This window comes from Talpa occidentalis, unplaced genomic scaffold (assembly GCF_014898055.3).
Source record: "Talpa occidentalis isolate TD23 unplaced genomic scaffold, MPIMG_talOcc4v2.1 talOcc4.9, whole genome shotgun sequence".
Taxonomy (NCBI): domain Eukaryota; kingdom Metazoa; phylum Chordata; class Mammalia; order Eulipotyphla; family Talpidae; genus Talpa; species Talpa occidentalis.
In genome coordinates this window covers 112,716,499-112,734,806 of record NW_023605305.1, presented here as the reverse complement: position 1 = coordinate 112,734,806, position 18,308 = coordinate 112,716,499, and the positions used below count along the sequence as shown (strand labels likewise).

The following is an 18,308-nucleotide window of genomic DNA, read 5'->3' as shown; positions in this document are numbered from 1 at the left end:
TTTGAAACAGATCAGTGACAAAAAGGGAATGTTTCTCTTTCTTGGTGTGCTCAAAAATCACAAACCTTCCTTACAAGAGAGGGACACCCACCCTTGGCCCAGTATCTTCACGCCTCACACCAGAGAAGCTACATTTCTCCCTGCACCCGCCCTTTCCAGAACAGAACACCTCAGGCAGCCCTGCCTGGACCTCCCCCGCACCCCACCCCGAGTCCCTGGCCCTGGCAGGCCCTTCGGCGTGGCCCGAGTGGGTCCAGGAGACGTGTGCATGCCTGGCCTGGCAACCCTTTTCTCCATTTTAATGAGTCTCATTTGCCCATAAGACTCGTTTCTTAAGTTTCTGACTCATGCCAGGCTCATTTAGTTGGGATTTTTGGCCGGATGAGTACCCAAGTTTTAACTCACATAGGAATGTTTTTCTGCCCAGTTCTGGAAACTGAAATTGCTCCTCAACACCGACCAGCTCCCCGCTGTCATTTCCTCCTGTATCCCTCGTCCTGCCGACACCTACCTACACCCTTGTCACTCTGGCTTCCAGCACACTCACACAGACACGCAGACGCACACAGGGGCCTCCAGAGACACACAGAGGTACACGGAGACGTACAGACACAGACACGCACACGGGCGTGGGCAGAGACAGACACCCAGAAACACACAGACGCACACACATATGCACACAGAATCCAGAGACACGCACGCACACGCACACGTTAACTACATACCTGCCAAGTAACCCTCAGGCTGCTAGGAGGCTGCAGGCTGGATTGTTATCTCAGTTTTCACAAGCACGGCAAGAGAGGGGACCGCTCTGCAAGGTTGTGCGAAAAGCTGCATTTCCGCTTTAATTCTGTCTCTTCTGCAGTGTTTTTTTTTTTTCTCTTTCCTCCCCTCAGAGACTTATCCTTCAAACAAGAGTCCTCTAAGGATTTATTTCCCATCTGACACCAAGCTACTGGCTCCTGATTGGGTGGAATTGTGAATTATGGAGTGCGAGAAGAATCTTCAGTAGAAGTTAATTTGTAAACATCTTTCTTTGCTGCGTCTCTTGGCATTAACCCACATCACATAGAAAGTTTCAGTCTCAGATTTTGAGTGTGGCAGAGACTTGCAGTTTTGTCAACTACCCTGGGAATGCCCCCTCTCGTTCCCAAGGGGGACGCGCGGAGAGAAAGCAGCTGGTGCGTGCCTAGCCTCCCGGAGCAGCCCTGGGCAGCCCCAGCCTCTGCCGTTGCTAATGGTGTCCCGAGCACGGCCTTGCCTTTCCCCAGGGGCCTCTGCGTGGGCAGCCCCAGGGCACTCGGGAGGCAGGAGTATCCCCCGGGGCCCTCCCTGGTGCTGCCAGCTCATGCTCGCCCTACGTGGCGCCCCAGGGTGCTCAGCCATCGGGGTGACACTCCCCATCACTGATCTCCCACGTCAGGGTCAGGTTCCACTGTGATTTTGACGCCGGGCCAGATTTCTGTTTTGAGCCCAGCTCTCTACAGACTGTTGTAGGTGGACCAGAAATAACTTTTATGGTCTGCAAAATACCTTTCTCTTGGGGCGTTTTGTTGTGCTCTGAGTACATTTTAACACAGTGAGGTAACACTCGCAGACTCGCAGAGACACGGGCCGGGAAGCGCCTCCAGAGAGCCCCATCCATCACCACGACGCCGGGCAGGCTTCACCCAAACCGCCCCAGACATAGGTAAATATCCTGTTTTCACAGGTCATCAGGAAGAGGCTCCACACGGCTCTCGGGCAGCCTGTTCCAGCGCCGGCTTCCCTTCAGCACCGTCATTATGTTGGTATTACAGGGCAACGCCCCACACCGGACCGCTGTGAACTTTAAAAAACCCAAATTTGCGTATTTTGAACCAGATGCCGCAGAGCAGCCTGATTGTCAGCACACATTTTAGCTGGGATTGAAAGATCCCATGCCCAACCCAATGCATCTGTCCTTGCGGTTGGATTCAACCGGGCGGCACTCGTTTTGCAGCAAATGCTTGAGGCTTGGCTCCCTGAGTGTCCCCAACCCCTGATCTGCACCTCTAATTAAAAGGCGAGGCTCTGCAGTTGCACCCTGGTGGGTTCCTGGCCCCAGAAGCCGGGGCTCTCTCTCCCTCAGCTGGGTCAGCGAGAGCAGGCCTGAAGGGAAAGCGGAGCTCGCTGCGTGGGGCGGGGGTTTCGCTCAGGCACACACCAAACCTCCTGACCCTTGGTTTGCACCCCAGGCCTGCAGCGAGGGCAGCTCCAAAGGACCCCAGCCCCCTGGCTCTCCCCTCTGCAGCCGCTCGCAGGAAGCCCCGACGTGGCCCAGTCACATTTTGGCAAGTGACCGTCCACGGGGCTCTGCAGTGAGATGCAGAATAGCCCTCTCCCTAGCTCTCCGCTGTTTCCCTTGGCAAAGCCCACGGTCACCAGCAACCAGATGGGTCAGGAAAACCCTGGCCACGCGCGGGCTTGAACCCAGACGGGCCGCGGCTCGCCGCGAGGCCCAGAGCGCCCCGGTTGTCTGAGGCCAGGCTCTGAAATTGACACCAGATGGGCCGGGAGGGGTAATTGCTCCGAGGGGGGAGAAAGACAACATGTCAGGACGTTTTAGTAACACCTAATTCATCCCGAGGTGATCCATAAATCTGATGGCCGCTTAAAAACAAAAGTCGAAAAATACTTGGGACCAGATTACTTCTGTGACAGCACTTCCGGCAGAGGTGAACTTTATTAGGGAGACAACATGAAGAGAGAGAAACACGTAACAACTTTTTATGGGATATTTTACGTGATTTTATTTTTTTTGCAGTAAATAAAGTGGTTACAGGGCCCCAAGGAGAAGGGCCCAGATGTTAGGGAGTTGTGTGAAATTTAGGGGAAACAAGCTGTAAAAAGCACAGTCATAAAGCAGGCTGTCAGTGCCACACATCTGGACAATACAGCTGTATGTTCCCGGGGCCTGTCGTCACCCAAAGAAAACTCAATAACCTCATTTCACCCCAATTAGGCCGCATACCAACAGGGCCAGCGTGAGCCCGCGAGCGGCGGGGAGCAGCCCTCGCGTGGCGCCTGTGTCAGGCAGTTTTGATCTTGCGTTTGAATTCGGTCACCACTAAATAAGGGATGGCTCGCGAGGCCCTCCCCACTGTTCCCAGCCCGCAGGATCCCCGCCGCCCCAGTAAGTCAGACCTGGGAGGCCGGGACAGCGACTGCCCCGGGCAGCAGCCATTCTGTAGCTTGAACCCCACCTGTCAGGCACCCCACCTACTCCCCCCTCCCTTTTGGGGCGTCTTCACACCATTGTGGGAAGCACCAGGTTCAAATCATATTGCAAAAGAAGCTGGTTTTTAGACCAGCCAAGTTATGCCACTGGGCGTGAGCCCCCAAGCACGGCCTGCGGAGGCCCCTAGGTGGCAGGACAGACATCACCGATCGAAACCGCCATTGCGTCTCTTCATCACTGACAGCCTGTGCTAGAGGTTATAAAAACACCACTTCTCCTCTTAATTGTGTTTCTTCCCAGGTGTTAATAGCAGCGAAAACCATCATGGACGCCGGCGAGAAACTAACCTTGCCGCTGATAGGGAAACTCCTCAAATTCCAGCTTCTGCAGATTAAATTGAAGGACCAGCAGCGACGGGAAAATGAAAAGAAGGTACTGTGTGCCAGGGGGGCTTGCTGAGGGCACAGGGGGAGCCCAGCCAGCTCTCCAGGGCCCCTTTCTTCCTGCCTCCCATGGCTGGCTGCTCAGCTTCTCAAGGAAAAGGCCTTGAAGAGGTAGAGAAGAGGAATTCTGCTTCCTCAGAGACAAACCCGTACAAGCTAAGTTCCCTTCTGGAGAAACAGGGCCATAGTCAGGGCACGTGGCTGTGGCTGAGGCTGTGAGTATTTAGAGTCCAGTAACAAAGAAGGGACCCAAGAAAGGGAGAGAGAGTTGGGAGAAAGAAACAGAAAATGGAGGAGTCCCCCCTGAAAAGTGAAGGTCTAACTATTTAAAGCAGTTCAGATAATATTCCATAGAAGGGCCTATTAAAGTAGTCGGCTGGATCTATACCCTCACGAGGAGGTGAATGTTTTAGCACAAGTCCGTCCCGGTTCCCATGGTGTACTTCTAATTATTTCTTCACATGCAGATTTTTTTTTTTTTTTCCATCGACTCTGCCCACCCAGGGAAATCCGTCTTGTGTTTTCCAAAGATTCATATTTTCACCCGAAAAATTACTGTCGATGCTTTTGGCAAAGTGACACCAGGTTCAAATCCATTTGCTGTTGTCATTACTCACAAGACAAGTCATTTTTCCCCATCATGCCAAAATATCTTTGGAAAGGCAAATGCTTTTGCATGTACATGTGCAGTACGTGTGTGCATGGGTGTGTATATGAAGTGAATGTACGTGTGTGTTTTACTTTATGGCCCTGAGTGGAAGAGGAAAATCAATTCAGGAGAGAAGAAAGGTAAATCAAGCCCCAATAATACCTTCTTCACCTTTACAGGACCCCCCAAATCTGGATTTCCTGTTTGAATTGGACTCTTGACAGGATAATTGTAGGGAAAAAAAATAATGATGCCACCTTATTTTTGAAATTTGGGGCTTTATGTTTTTCGAAGTGACGCGCTATATCACATCTCATTGAGGTGACACGTATTGTCCCCATAGTAGGTGGCAGAGTTTTTCATTTAGGGAAGATCTTTCCATCCCATACAAGAGATTTGTACCTTAAGAAACACTCAGAGAAGTTGAGACTCGGCAAACAAAAAATTGGAAAATTTAAAACTAGTATAGGATCATCTTTTCTTGCCTGTTTAAATTCCATACTTGCTGGGACTTTGAATTATAAAAAGTGTAGTGTGAGAATTCCTGCACTTTCTGATTGTCTTCTGTTTTCCCTGAGCATCTATAAATAAACCTAATGTGCTAGCAAGTGTCAGCTTATTTGTTGGTCACCCATGTTAAGTCTCTAATTGTGCTAGGAGTAGGTTTTAGATTTCAGTTAACAAATTTCAAGCAACAAAAAAATTGAATATCCTGGCAGCTCGGGAAAGGTTTTTGAAGCTCACTGCAATGTGAAAATATTGCTGTTCTTTTGCTCAGCACTTTTTTGGAAGTGTGAACTCTAACACGCGTAAGGGATTCTGAAGATATGAAAAGAATGTATTTGTTGAAAATTCAAGAGTTGTAAGGCATTAGGGCTTCAGTTTGAGATATACATAAAAGAGTAATAGATTAGTAAGAGAACACTGGGCAAATAAATCAGATCCATAATCTCATTTGATGCCTTCATTTAGTTTGCATTCCTGAGCGCCAGCCCCCAATATCTAAATTTGGGGCTAAATAAATCGGTGAAAACTGATTGGAGTGGAGAGGGCTCCAGAAAATACTCAGGTCAGTGTTTGAGAGATGATATAATCTCGTTTCATCAGAACAACATTGCACACCGGGTCAGTTGAAACAACTGTGGTTCATGCTTGTCAGCCAGGGAGTTTGGTAGGAAGCAAAATAAATATAAAGTATATAAAAGTCACGCCATGTTGTGGATTAGAAAATGAAAAAAAAAAAAAGCAAGAGGGCTTTCCCAAACTTGTCTTTCTAGAGCAAGTCGAGATTCTGAGACTTCTCTGGGAGGGAGTAACAGTCTCTTTGGCTTTGTACTATCAGCTTGAAATCCATGTTGCTATCTCCTTTCAAATGCTAATTATATTGCTTACATGTGCGCAGCTCAAAGAGTGTTTGAATCTTCTATGTTAAATATTTGGAATCGTATTTTTAAAAAGAAGGCTTACAAATATCCATGGCAGTTTACAGAAGATGCTAGGGAGAAGCAGACAAAAATAACTAATCACTAGTAGATCCTTGTCTTTCTCCCCAATGGTACAAATACAATGCATCGTTATGTATCAGTAGTTTATCCTGTTTTAATCAATCAAGACTTCTCTTAAAAATAAATTGCCCAATGTATCAAAAATGCCATCACTTCAGATTCCACTCATTTGTCATTCGTACCACTTTGGTCTATGCTTCACGCTGTTTGAGTTTGGCCATGAAGAATTTTGTGGGCTAATCAATAATATAAAAAATAACACAAGGAAAGATATTTCTTAGAACAGTTTGAGATCTTTGCATGTCTCTATGAATATACAGATGCTGACTCTAAACGAGTTGTGTGTATAGGAAAACCTTTATCTTTCTGGAAATACCTTGCTGATTACTTCCAATATTGTTAGCACTTCGGAACTTCTGAATAAGAATCTCAAAATTAATTTGAAATTAGGTTTTGTGTTATCTTAAAGTTTGAATGAGAGCGTTTTGTTTAGAAATGAATTTTCCTCATGCACACCATCTCAAGGTGTATCTTGCATTTTTGGTTCTACCATTATCAATTCATTAGCTTGATACACATTTATTGCAACATTTAGAGAAACAATGTGCTGGGTATATTTTCATGATAATATTAAAGTAAATTGCGTGATTTCTATTCTAGTCCCTGTTTTAATCTAGCCATCTGATTATTATATAGGGTACTGCTTTCATTTTAACTTCTTTTATAGCAACAACTTTTGTTATTTCCATTATAGTCATTTATTTCAAACCCAAGCACTTGATTATGAGTCAAAATATTTAAAATAAGGAGACTTTAGCTAAATGAAAACATTTAATCATCAAAAATGGATGAAAATTGCTATCACATGAAAAAACAATAGCCATTCAGACAATCAGACAAACTAAATCTAGTCTTCTGTGCCTTCTGTGTCTTCTGAGCTGGGCTTAGAACAGGTACACTTTTACGGAAAACAGCGGTGTATATTCAAACTGTGCTTTTTATTCATGAATTCAAACAGCTAGTCTGTATTTTCTTGGCTATTGTAAACAACTTTTTTTTTTTAAATAAAAGCAAATCAGTTCTTTCTCTTGCCAATGTAGATGCTTAGTACCGTATTTTGGGATGTACTAGAATTGAAGTGAAGGAAGATACGCTGTAAAGAAATGGTATCGGTAAACTTTCCTCAAAGCAACTCAAAATTAATCGTGGCTAAATTTGATAAGATGCCATGATGAAGCCACAAATGACCCAGAGCCTGTTCTAGCAAGGGGTGAAGAGAAATCAGGGTGTCTCTGGCAGACGGTTTCCAGCTTACTCCAGTTGAAACCCCGAAATGCTGGAACCCAGCCAATGTAATGCCATTTTTTGCGTGTGTTTTGTTTTAAAAGAAAGGCCATAGGGACATACCAGGAAATTACAGGCTGGTTAGTTTTGATTCAGTTGTGGTTAAAATCTTCAGAAACTATTTTAAGAAATCAAACAGAGGAAGAGCAGGAACTCAGTTTAGAGGGACCCATGTGGTTTCAGGAAAGAAATAACTTGCCTCACTAACTAGGTGGAATTCTTTGAGGCTGGATTATCAGAATGAGGTACTGTGAGCAACACTGTTGGATCTAAAGAGCTACAAAATCCAACAGTTCAGGGTAGATAACAATAATAAAGACTCTGTGCCTGACTTACTGGTTATACAGAACATTGCATTTGTAGGTAATTGGAATGCTTTTAATTAATGAAAGCATTTTCCAGACTTCAGGAAGAATGTAAAGAAACACTTTTAAAATAGTCATGATTTCCTATTAAAATAGCTAGTTACAGAAACAACAAATAATAATTAGCTAATGTTACTGTCAGGGGCTATACTAAGCCCTTTCTACATGTTAATAGCATTTAATCTCTCGAATGACTGATTCAGGTATAGCATCTTAGTCCCAGTTTGCAGATGTGAACACTGAAGGTTTGAAAAGTTGCGTTTCCCAAAGCTGAATTGAGGTTCAATTTTGGAGCTGGGAGTGAAACCCAAAAACTAGCAGACTCTAAAGACCCTGCTCGCAACCCCTCTGTGTACCCCTCCTGACGTGTCCCAATAAATACGCAATCCAGTGCTCCTGGCTCACAGCCAGTGGAATGCCTGCCCAGAAATGCTTCCCTGTAAGAGCGATGGCTTTGCTCGGTAACCTACCGACAGCCATCAGGCCCCGCCAAGCACATCGCACATGATATCCTGAGGTTGAAAGTGGGGGCAGGTCAAGGAAAGGACCGGAGACAAAGGTCACGGACTTAACCGGCCACGAATCCCCAAGAGAATCCTAACATCATTTCCAGTTCTACTCCCCTGCCCAGAAATGATCTGCTCTCTGGGGCAAACTTTTGAACTAAATTTCTTAGTTATTCCAAACATCCTCACCCTTTCTCTCTGCCTTTCTCCACAGTGAGGCAAGATGATGTTGGGTGACCTGTTGCTCAAGTGTCTGAATCCACAGGACCCTGCAGGAGTCGGACACCAGGCAGGGAGCAGATCCTCCCCCCATCACATAGACATGGCCTTATTCTGATTCTGTGGATTAGCCATTGCACCCCAAAAATATCAAGGTGACCCACCAGGGCGTTCTGCAGGGTTCTACAGATGGCACCATTGGGTCACGTGAACCCAGCTGCCTTCCCAGGCTTACATTTTCTACACTACGGTAGCTTTTTGGAGAAGCAATGTCTTAGCTCAATCCCAGGGGTTATAGTTTCTATTTGATGGGGAGATCAGGAAGGATGGGGGGGAGGGAGACTATGTAGAAAGTTTAGAAAAGGCAAAGCAAAACACCCATAGGGCCATAACCCCGGCACAATCAGCGTTAACATGTGGTATGTTTCCTTTCTGTTCTTTTCTGTGGATTTGTTTCTGAACATTGTTGTCATCATTGTGAAAATATTTTAAATCTAGTATGTTTTCAATTATAGTGTATCTTAATTCTTACTCATTATCACGGCATCCACACCTATCGCTGCTATTGGTTATGTGATACTCAGTTGCCCAGTACAAGCTCCCCTCTTGTTGAATAGCTATGTTCTCTCCACATGTTTTTATATATATATATATATATATATATATATATATATAAACATTGTGATAAGCAGCTTTATAGTGTATGGTTCTCCATGTCTTGGATAATTTCCTTAGCATAGGTTTAATGAAATGGATTAATTGGACCTCAAAGTGTTCTCCATAATGTTCTGTTTCCAAAGTAGGTTCTAGAACTGTAGAGATCCAGTTCTCCATTTAAAAACAAGAGGGACCTTAGTCAAATAACTTGGAAATGTCTGTATTCTTTCTCTCTCTCTCTCTACACATATATACACACACACACACATACATACAACTCCTATGTACGATTTAACTGCACATTGCTTTATAAAAGATGAAGGGCTTTTGTGAAAATAAATCTCTCAACCTTATTTGAGACCACACATTTCTTTCAGTCTATCCATTGGCCCATCACCAGCTGGGGCCAGGCTGATAGGATAGATTATTTATGAGCTAGAATGACCTCTTGAAAAAAAAAACTAGAGCAGCATTCTAGTTTCTCATAAATAATAATGGAGTGGCTCAGTCACTTAACCTCCATGAAGGTTCTTTTCTGTATTCTTAATACTATGTTGGTGAATTTTATAATAAATCATATATAAAACACAAAGTTATCCACTTGTATATACGTATACAAATACGTAGATGCATTATTAACTCTGAAAATAAGATGAAGTATAGCTATTTTCCATCTGACAGTGACTTTTACCATTTGCATCCCTTTCATTACAAGGAATAAAAGAATTGAAAGCTGTCAGGGTATTTGAAGATATTTCAAAGAATTTGAATTTTGACATCAAGGGAATTTGGTGTCAAGAATTTTGACATCAACTTGAATTTTGATGTTTAGAATAAAATATTTCGAAGTATCGTATAACTAGCTTTAAAAAGTGAAAATAACATGGGGCCTCCTTGGTGGTGCAAGGGGTTAAGCACCACACCATGAAGCAATCCGCAGCCTCTGCAGCACAAGTTCGATTCCCGGCTGGGCAGGGAGCAACCCACATGGTGCAGCAGACCTGTCCTGTCTCGCCCGCTGCTCTCCTCAGCAGTGTTGTCGGTCAGTCTGCCTGTTCTGCTCCCCACTCTGTCTCTGGTGAATCCTCTCCCCCCCCTACATCCCTGGCCTGTGCCCCAGTTTTTGTATGCATAAATAAATAAATCTTTAAAAAAAAGTGAGAATAACAAGATTAAGTATTCCATGTAGGCATCACTGATAAGTATTCTATGTCGGTACTTGGGGAAGTATGTGAAATGGTAGTAGTTTTATTTGTTGTGGCTTCGAGTCCCACATCTGCTATGTAGCTTAGCCATTTCAGAAATCTCTGTGCCCTCATCCCAACCTTTCTCACAGTAGGAGACTTCCAGGTGCTTTTATACACACTACATTTTAAGGAAAATGCACTCTGTAGCAAATTTAACTCTTTCTTTGAATGCTAGGGACATGTGTTCCCCAAACACGGTGGAGAGATGCACTCTTTGGCTACGCTCCTCCTAAATGTTTGCCTTTAATTGGCAAAAGTTCCTTCTGAGTTCCTTAAATTGTGAGTAGATAACCACAGAACGGGAACATGCATGCTGAGTTGTCCAGAAACAAGGATCGTCGAAGAAGAAATTGGCATGAGCAAATTTTAGTATATGATTTAGCAGCAGGGTCAACTTCGGCTCCGGCTAATCTGGTTTGCCAACCCCATTCAAAAACCCCAAGAGTCCTAAGGAGCTTACTGAGATTTTTGAATTAAGAGAGGGAAGGGCAAGAAGATAGCAGGTGATTTTCCTGTGACTTGGACCTGGTAGAAAGGATTCTTTACTTTTGGGCCAAGGCAGAATTCGTGGACAAGCAGCCAATCCCTGTCTGGAGCCAGAGAGACAGAGAGACGTTCCTGGCCCAGCTCAGGTGTAGCGGGAGGAGAGGGGGGTAGGGAACAGGCTGAACAGGAGAGGAGTCTAGGCGCACCGTCACTAGGTCAGTATGGTAGAGCAGAGGACCGGTGCTGCCACGCACGTGTGCAGAAATCCACCCGGGATTCTCGATCTGGATCGCCAGTCCAGGAGGACCAGGTGCTTCCAGTCGTTTCTGTTTCCTGCCCTGTCATTTCTCTACTCCAGGAAAATGCCTGTATAGTAGTAGCTCTACCTGGTAAATTCCTTGCATAGTAATACTCGTTGAAATTTTACCCACTGAAGATACATCATTGTCAAGAGGAAAATGCGGAGCTTTCAGTTGTGTCAGCACAAAATGGCAATTAGGTCAAACTGATGCGTAAACCATTTGAAAGGTTCTCAGCATCGCCTTCTCGCTTCTTTGGGTGGTGGAGTTATGGTGATTTTTCTAAGTTCTTTCTAGTTTTTCTAATTTTTGAATCGCGACTGTCTTTCTTATTTAGAAAAGCTAAAGGAGTAAGTCAGGATGCATCAGTGTTTTTGAAAATACTTTTGTGAACGTGAGGAAGGTTGATATTAACTAGGTAAAAATTAGTTTTAAAAAAGATGATTTTCTCCAGTCTCCCAGGTCTGGCCCTGAGGGCATGTGACTGCAAACAGTCAGAGCGAGGAAGCAGGAAGGCTGAGGGAGGGGGAGCATTCTGGGGGGAAGAGCATCCAGGCCCCTGGAGGAACAGAGTGTGGAGTGTGGACAGGAGGAGGTGGCTGCGAGACAGACGAACTCGAGAACCACAGAAACAAAAAGAGTTAGGGTTTGTGTTCTGACCAACTTGCGTCTCCACCACAGCTGCATCTTAATGTATACAGTAGGGATAAGATTACCCATCTGGCAGGTGGTTTAGTGAGAACAAATTAAAGACGATGAGGTCTGGAAAGCCCCTCACGTGCTACATGGCTAAGTCTCTGCTACTAGAATTTGTCACTATTTTGAAAATTTAGGTTGTGGTCCGCCCGGCTCCCTGTAGGACCTTAAGAAACCTCATAAGGCAGAGAGGCCAGGGAGTGCCTTACCTTCCCGAACCCCAGCCTCACCAGACAGACCCCGAAGGAGTGAGAGCTCCGTGACTGCCCAGGGCAGCCCGCAAGGCCCCAGGGCTCTTCACTGTCTTATCAGGAGTAAAAAACTCTTTCCTTAAGTTTCCACTATTCCCAGCAAAATGTTTTGGGGGTGATGGAGTAAAGGAATCCATGCAACAGTGAAGAAATGCTTGCCCTGCGAGGTGGACATTAGAAAAATTTGACTTAAGTTGCTTCTTTTCCGTTCTAAAGATCACCCTGAGATTGTCTCTCAGACCACAGCGGTGCTGCTCTGCTTTTTTCAGATCCTATAAACCTTTTACCTTTCACTAAACTTGCCGTTGTGGAAGTTTCTGGCAGATTCAGGGGCCAAGTCGGGACTCCTCTGCCAGCTGCCCACCATGTTGCTGTGCGGGGAGGTTTCACCTTAGGGGATTTACTGCCACCCCAGGGGTGGCGGTTCCAGTGCCAGCAAGACTGTTGCCAATGCTGCCAAGCTAATTGGACCCAGGGCACTGATTTGTCCTCTGGTTTCTTTCTAAATTAGCATGCTCTCAACATTGGCGGGGTCCCACCTCACTGCTTGGGTGAGCGGGCTCCCTCCCGAGGCGCTTCTCATTATCTTCTCTCCTCCAGCCCACGGCCTCTGGGCCACCGACTCTCATTGAATCACTCTGCCTCATCTGTCCCTCACTTGTAAAATGGAAGCCCGCCTGGGCTGTGAGACCTCGCTTGCTTGGAGCCACACCCTGTGCCCTCTCCCCTCCTGCTGCTGGTATTGCCTGAGAAATTGCCTTCCCTCCTCCAGGCCCACCTGATGTGGGTCTCCCGCACAGGCCTCGGCTCTGAGACACAAGGCGCCTCCTTGCTGTGTGTGACGGCGTGGATGGAGCTGGAGGGAGAGTTCTAAGGGAAGGAGGTCAGAAGGAGAAAGACGAACACCAGCTGGCCTCGCTTACAGTGGGCCATGGAGAAACAAAACCAAGGGTCAGAGGAAGCCGAACCAATAATCAACCTTGCGTAGACTTGATGCCCCAGAAGGGCAGGGAGGAGGGGGAGGGCCCTGTGGAGGGGGCACAGTGGGCTCTGGGGGAGCACTTTCAGCAACCCGGCAGGGGTGTGGCGTGGCTGTACCCCTCGGGGTGTGCGCCTCCACCTGCTAAGTCATATACAGCATCGTAGGCGGATGTGACCTCAGTGAAAAAAAGAATAGCAATTTAAACAAAAATCATGCAGAGCTGCCAATAGTTGCCTTTTGCCCTTTTCAATGCCCCATTTGTCTGTCTGGCTCCACATGTTATGTTCGCCTGTGTTTTTAGGCATTTCTCCATTTCTTTGGCCAATATCTCTCCCTACACCAAATTGGCGCTGGCGTTTCCAGCATGATCCCAAGCTCACCTCTGTCTCTCGAGAACTTTCGCCCAAGGAGACTCATCTCTTGGCTTGCAATTAACCACTCTCCCTGTCACCCACTCCTGAAGTGATTATAACCTCCCTTCTCAAATTAGCGTATCTATTCAGCTGCTTTCCTGACACCTCAGGGCATCACAGCTATACCGTGGCCCCTCCACGGCATCCGCCCAGCTTAGAGAAGAACCATTTGTTGCCCCTATTTCTCTCTCTGCAGGTGGCACCATCAGCTGCCCCGTTGCTCAAACTCAACCCAGGGCACGATACTGGTTGCTGCCTCCTCATCTCCAATCTTTCCACTCCTACTGTTTCCCGTGGCCTCCACCTCCATCCCAGGGATGACTCTTCTCACTTTCGCCTCTGGCTTCTCTGCGGTATTAGTTTTGCCAATTGCACACAGGCTCTGTCCACATAAAACCTCCCTTCATTTTCTAGAAGTTCCATGGTCTGCTTCTGCCCCCGCCCAAGGCTGCGGCGACACCTGCAGTCTCCTGCTGCTGCGGCGGAGCAGGTGCTGGGGGCAGAGCCCCCGTCAGCGGAGGCAGAGGTGCCAGAAACACCTGGGGGGTTCAGGGGCACCTCTGACATTTCCCCTGGGTGCCATTCCCTCGGGTGCCTCAGGTGCCTCAGCACCCGGAAAGCACAAGGAGTCGAGAAGGCCTCCTCGTCCTCCTGTTAGCTGGATGCCAGAGCAACTTTTCTTCTCCTCTTTGTGTTGCTGACGTCATTGGCACATTGAGTGTTCTCACTTGATTTTCAGGGAAAGAGGTCCCCGGATGGGGACCAAACCACCCACGGCTCGTTGGGTTGTTTTTGCCCCGGGTTTGGCTGAGTGTGGGGACACCAAGCAGCCCAAGTGTGTTCCGGCTCCCCCGCGTGCCCGCCTTAGGGTGCCACGTCAGGTCCCCGTTTCAGTGACCACCTCCCACTTGTAGTCACAGAACTGAGGCAAAATGACATTATGCAAAGGGTTAGGCAGTTGTTTAAACAGAAAAAAAGAAGTGGCGGGCAGGCGGGCCCTCGCTGGACACCCGGCCGGGCTGGCGTGGACGGTGCAGAGGCGCAGCACGCGCGTTGCTGGCCCGGGTCTCGGGTTGACCCCGTCTCTGAATGTAGCGACGCCAGCCATTGACTGCATCTTCAAGGAGCATTGCAAAACTAAATGCGTTTGTTAGGGCTAGTTTCCAAAAGACTCCTCTAACCTTCAAAAATGCTCGCTTATAAAATTATGAATCAGGGCCTCCCCGGTGGCGCAGCGGTTGAGCACTGGGTTGCGAAGCTACCCGCAGCCTCTGCAGCACCGGTTCGATCCCCGGCTGCTCCCCGGCCACTGGATGAGGATCCCACATGGCGCGCAGACCTCTCCTGCCGCCCGCTGCTCCCCTCAGCAGTGTGCTTTGGTCCTTCTGCCTGCTCTGCTCCCCGCTCTGGTTCTGGTGAATTCTCTCACCCTCCCGCGCTTCTCACTGTACCCAGTGCTTGTATAAATAAATAAAAATAAATCTTTAAAAAAAATTAAAAAAATAAAATTATGAATCATAATTACAAAACCTCATAATTATGAAAATATGAATTAGGATAACTTTTAGCAAGATTTAGAGGAATCTTCTCTCTCTGCTTCCCTTTTTGTTTTTAATTGTTGGGTCTGTCTGTTCTCAGTGGCCAACCCCACCTCGCTCTAAGACTCTCAGAGGCTGCCCAGGCTTCCTCAGCACCAGGAGCCCAGGTTGCTACCCTCACATATACTGGGGGTCACCCCCTTGCTGTGCCCCAACAATTGAGACAGTTTCCTGGCCCTCACTTCACTCCCTGCTGGCATGAGTCCTCCTCCTGTAAACAGCCTCCATCCCGGCCCCTCCCCTCAGGTGGGGCCTCAGCGATGATCCTGAGCTAAGGGGCGAACACAGGAGAAAGGAGGCAGCAAGCAGCAGCGGGAAACAGAGCAGCCACGCAGCTGAGAGTAAAAAAGCCATTGCTGGCTCCCTCCATGAGTGGAGAAAAACTATTCTGTCTTTTCAGGTGATAGAAGATAGATTTAAGATAGAAAAGGACAAAGGCAAAGCAAAGTCTCCCAAGGAGAAGAAGACACCAAATGCCAAGGCTGCCAAAGGGAAGGGGAAGGACCAGCCGGAGGCCAACACCACGGTGAAAAAGACCACACAATTAAAGCGGCGGGGAGAGGAAGACGGTGCCAAGTATTACATCGGTCAGTGCCTGTCCCGCTCAGCTCCCCCCACCTCCTCTGCCCTGGGAGGTAGCCTGAGAAAGCAGGGCGATAACTGGGCCTCAGCTGTTCCAGGCTTTGCCCTCTTTGTAAACCCCAAATCCCATGCCCGTGACGCCCCAATAGGAAAACATTTCTATTTGCAATTTATTAATATCTAGCACATGCCTGGCGATGGCCCCGTCGCGTGGTACAAATAAAGAAGGGAGTGATGAGTTGATTGTGTCACTGAGGCGCTCGCCCTCTTGTTGGAAATCTTTAAAGCAGTCAGACATGATTGTAAGGCAGAGGGAAAAGTGCCTTTCATCTGGAGTGAAACGCAGTGGTGATAAAGCCAGACCAGTTTGTAACTCCTTGAAAACACAGAGCTTCTTGACCAGGGTCTCGCCCACTGCCGGCCCTGGATAGAACAACTAGAATGTTCTTCCATTCTAAATGAGTTATAAGGAAATAGTTTGACATAGGCAGTGAGGAGTAATTCTTTGCCACTGTCCCTTGAGCCCATTGAAGCCCTACCTGTTGTTACCTGTATGGGGGGCGGGGCATACCTGCTCACCCCAGATATCTCACCTCAAAATCCAGTAGACTAGAAGCTGTGATTAAACGGAGCAGTGGGTAATATCAGCAATGACTTGTTTAGTGACAGAAGGAAAATCGTCACTCAGGAATTAAAAGTTAGGATCTCTGTTGCACTACTTGTAAACTGATCTTAAGGTATCATGTAGAATCAATACTAAAATGGGACCATGATTCTCACTCCCCAGAATCTCACCTCCTAAGATAAACTCATGTTTAAACATTAATAAAACAATGCAACCAGGACAAAGCAGAAGAGGAAAATTTGAGGAGAGTGCACAATAAATATCTTTTTCATTTCATGCAATGAATGCATAGTGGCTACTTAACCCGCACTCAGCATTCACACCTGTGGAGGTGAATACACAGACTACTCTGGTAGGGAGCATGTCCATATTCAATATTTCCCTCTCCTGTAAACACCTCTACTTATAAAATACCACAAAGCTGCAGCTACTCGTAATTCAGGAGTGAAGCCAGATGTTGCTCAAGAGATTAGAACCAAAAAAAAAAAAAAAAAAAAAAAATTACAGCCTAAACTTTATTTTTACAAAAACCCAAGCACACATTTTCCATGACCACAGGCCTCATGTATGTTTGTTCTCCTATTACGCCTATGTCTCATTTGCAAAAGCGATTTAATATTTTGTAAGATGGCCACAGCCTTCTTACTGGAAGGGCTCTAATGAAAACCAGTCAACACGATTGCCTTCCAGCCAACTGGACTGTTTCTGGCAAGCAGAAGGGATTATAAGCACATGCATAATGTATAGGGCTGTGGAACTGGCCGAGTGCAACCTGTCCTCCTTTAAAGTGATGCCCGCTCTTCTTTATGGTCTTCTGAACAGATGATGAACCAGATGATGGTGCCCAACATTACATTATCGTCGTGGGCTTCAACAACCCTCAGCTATTAGCGATTATGACTGAGCTTGGCATCCCCATCAGCAGCGTGATTAAAATCTCTTCGGAGAACTATGAACCACTGCAGACACACCTGGCAGCGCTTAGCCAGCAGCAGGAAGTTCTTCTTCAGCCAGAAGGTACGCAGCCTGCTACATGACGTACTGGGTCCTTCGATATCACTGCCATCCTTCGAGTACAAATGCAACGAACACTCTGTCCACAACACAGCCACATAATGCAGGCTTTCTTAAAGCCTTTCAAGGCCTTGATTTGCTCTTTATGCTGTTTGCCTTGGCCAGGTGTTGTAAGTTTGGGAAATTAAAATCAGTCCCTCTGTTCCTATCCCAGTTGAGCTGCAGCAAACATAGAATGTGGGTCAGAAGGCTGGGTTATCCAGCTACATTTCTCAGGCCCATGTGGTCTATAATTTTTACCTAAAGCACAAGTTGGATGGCTCAACTATAGCAAATCCTCCTTGCAAAGCCCATAGCCACTGATTGGCCTTGGGAGGTCATAGCCTTGGACACCCGCCCTGCTTTACTGCTGGTTCACTGTGATCAGTCAGAGTCTTAGCTCAGGAAGATGAGGGATGAAGTCCCAACCACACTGCCACACTGGGGGCCTTCCTATAAGGGAGCTGGATGAGCCAACCCCTTTGGGAAGGGAACAGAAAGGCACTGCATCCTCTAGGCAGTAGAACTGGGGCTTAGTATGAGCCTGTGTGGCCTGGAAGTGCATGCTCTTCTGCCATATACTGCAGTCTTCATTGTTATTTATTGATAATATCACCTGCACAGTGCTTTATCATTTATATAGCCACACCCCCATTTCTATGATACCACATTTTTAAAACTTCCCAGTTGGACAATGCTACCACTGTTCATAAAAATAACTATTATTTATTACACCCATGCCTTATATGTAGTCTCTAGGCTAAAGATTTGAAGTACATTAATTCACGTAGCTTCCACATCAACCTAGACAGGAGGCTTCATTATTTGCATTTTACGTAAAAGCACACTCAGCCTAGAGGTAGCTATTCAATAAAAGAGTTGACATTCAAATCCAGTTACTCCTGACTATCTCCAAAGAGAGTTAGAACATGTAAGTAACTTATCGAAGCCAGAGGGAAAATGCTGCATAAGCGACATATACAGTCTCTCTGTAAATAATATTTGTATATAAATATAAAACCAGAGGAGAATAGATATCATGATAGAATAATGAGATCTTAGTAGTGGGAACTATGTAATTGTAGACTTGAATAAACACAAATAATTGAGGTAAAGTTTCAAGTGTAACTTTTTTGGAAAACTGTCATTTTTTTTAACAATCAGGACACAAGTGTCCGGAGTAGGCAGT

General features: G+C 46.4%; 1 protein-coding gene across 2 annotated transcripts in view; it reads left to right on the top strand.

Moving 5' to 3' along the window:
• Positions 1 to 18,308, top strand: part of SPAG17 (sperm associated antigen 17) — a 152,678-nt gene that overhangs the window by 38,193 nt on the left and 96,177 nt on the right. For both annotated transcript variants that reach the window (XM_054691767.1, XM_037501174.2), the window contains exons 4-6: positions 3,500 to 3,631; positions 15,260 to 15,446; positions 16,889 to 17,083. In XM_054691767.1, coding sequence (XP_054547742.1) covers positions 3,500 to 3,631; positions 15,260 to 15,446; positions 16,889 to 17,083 — 514 coding nt within the window. The remainder of the gene's footprint in view (positions 1 to 3,499; positions 3,632 to 15,259; positions 15,447 to 16,888; positions 17,084 to 18,308) is intronic.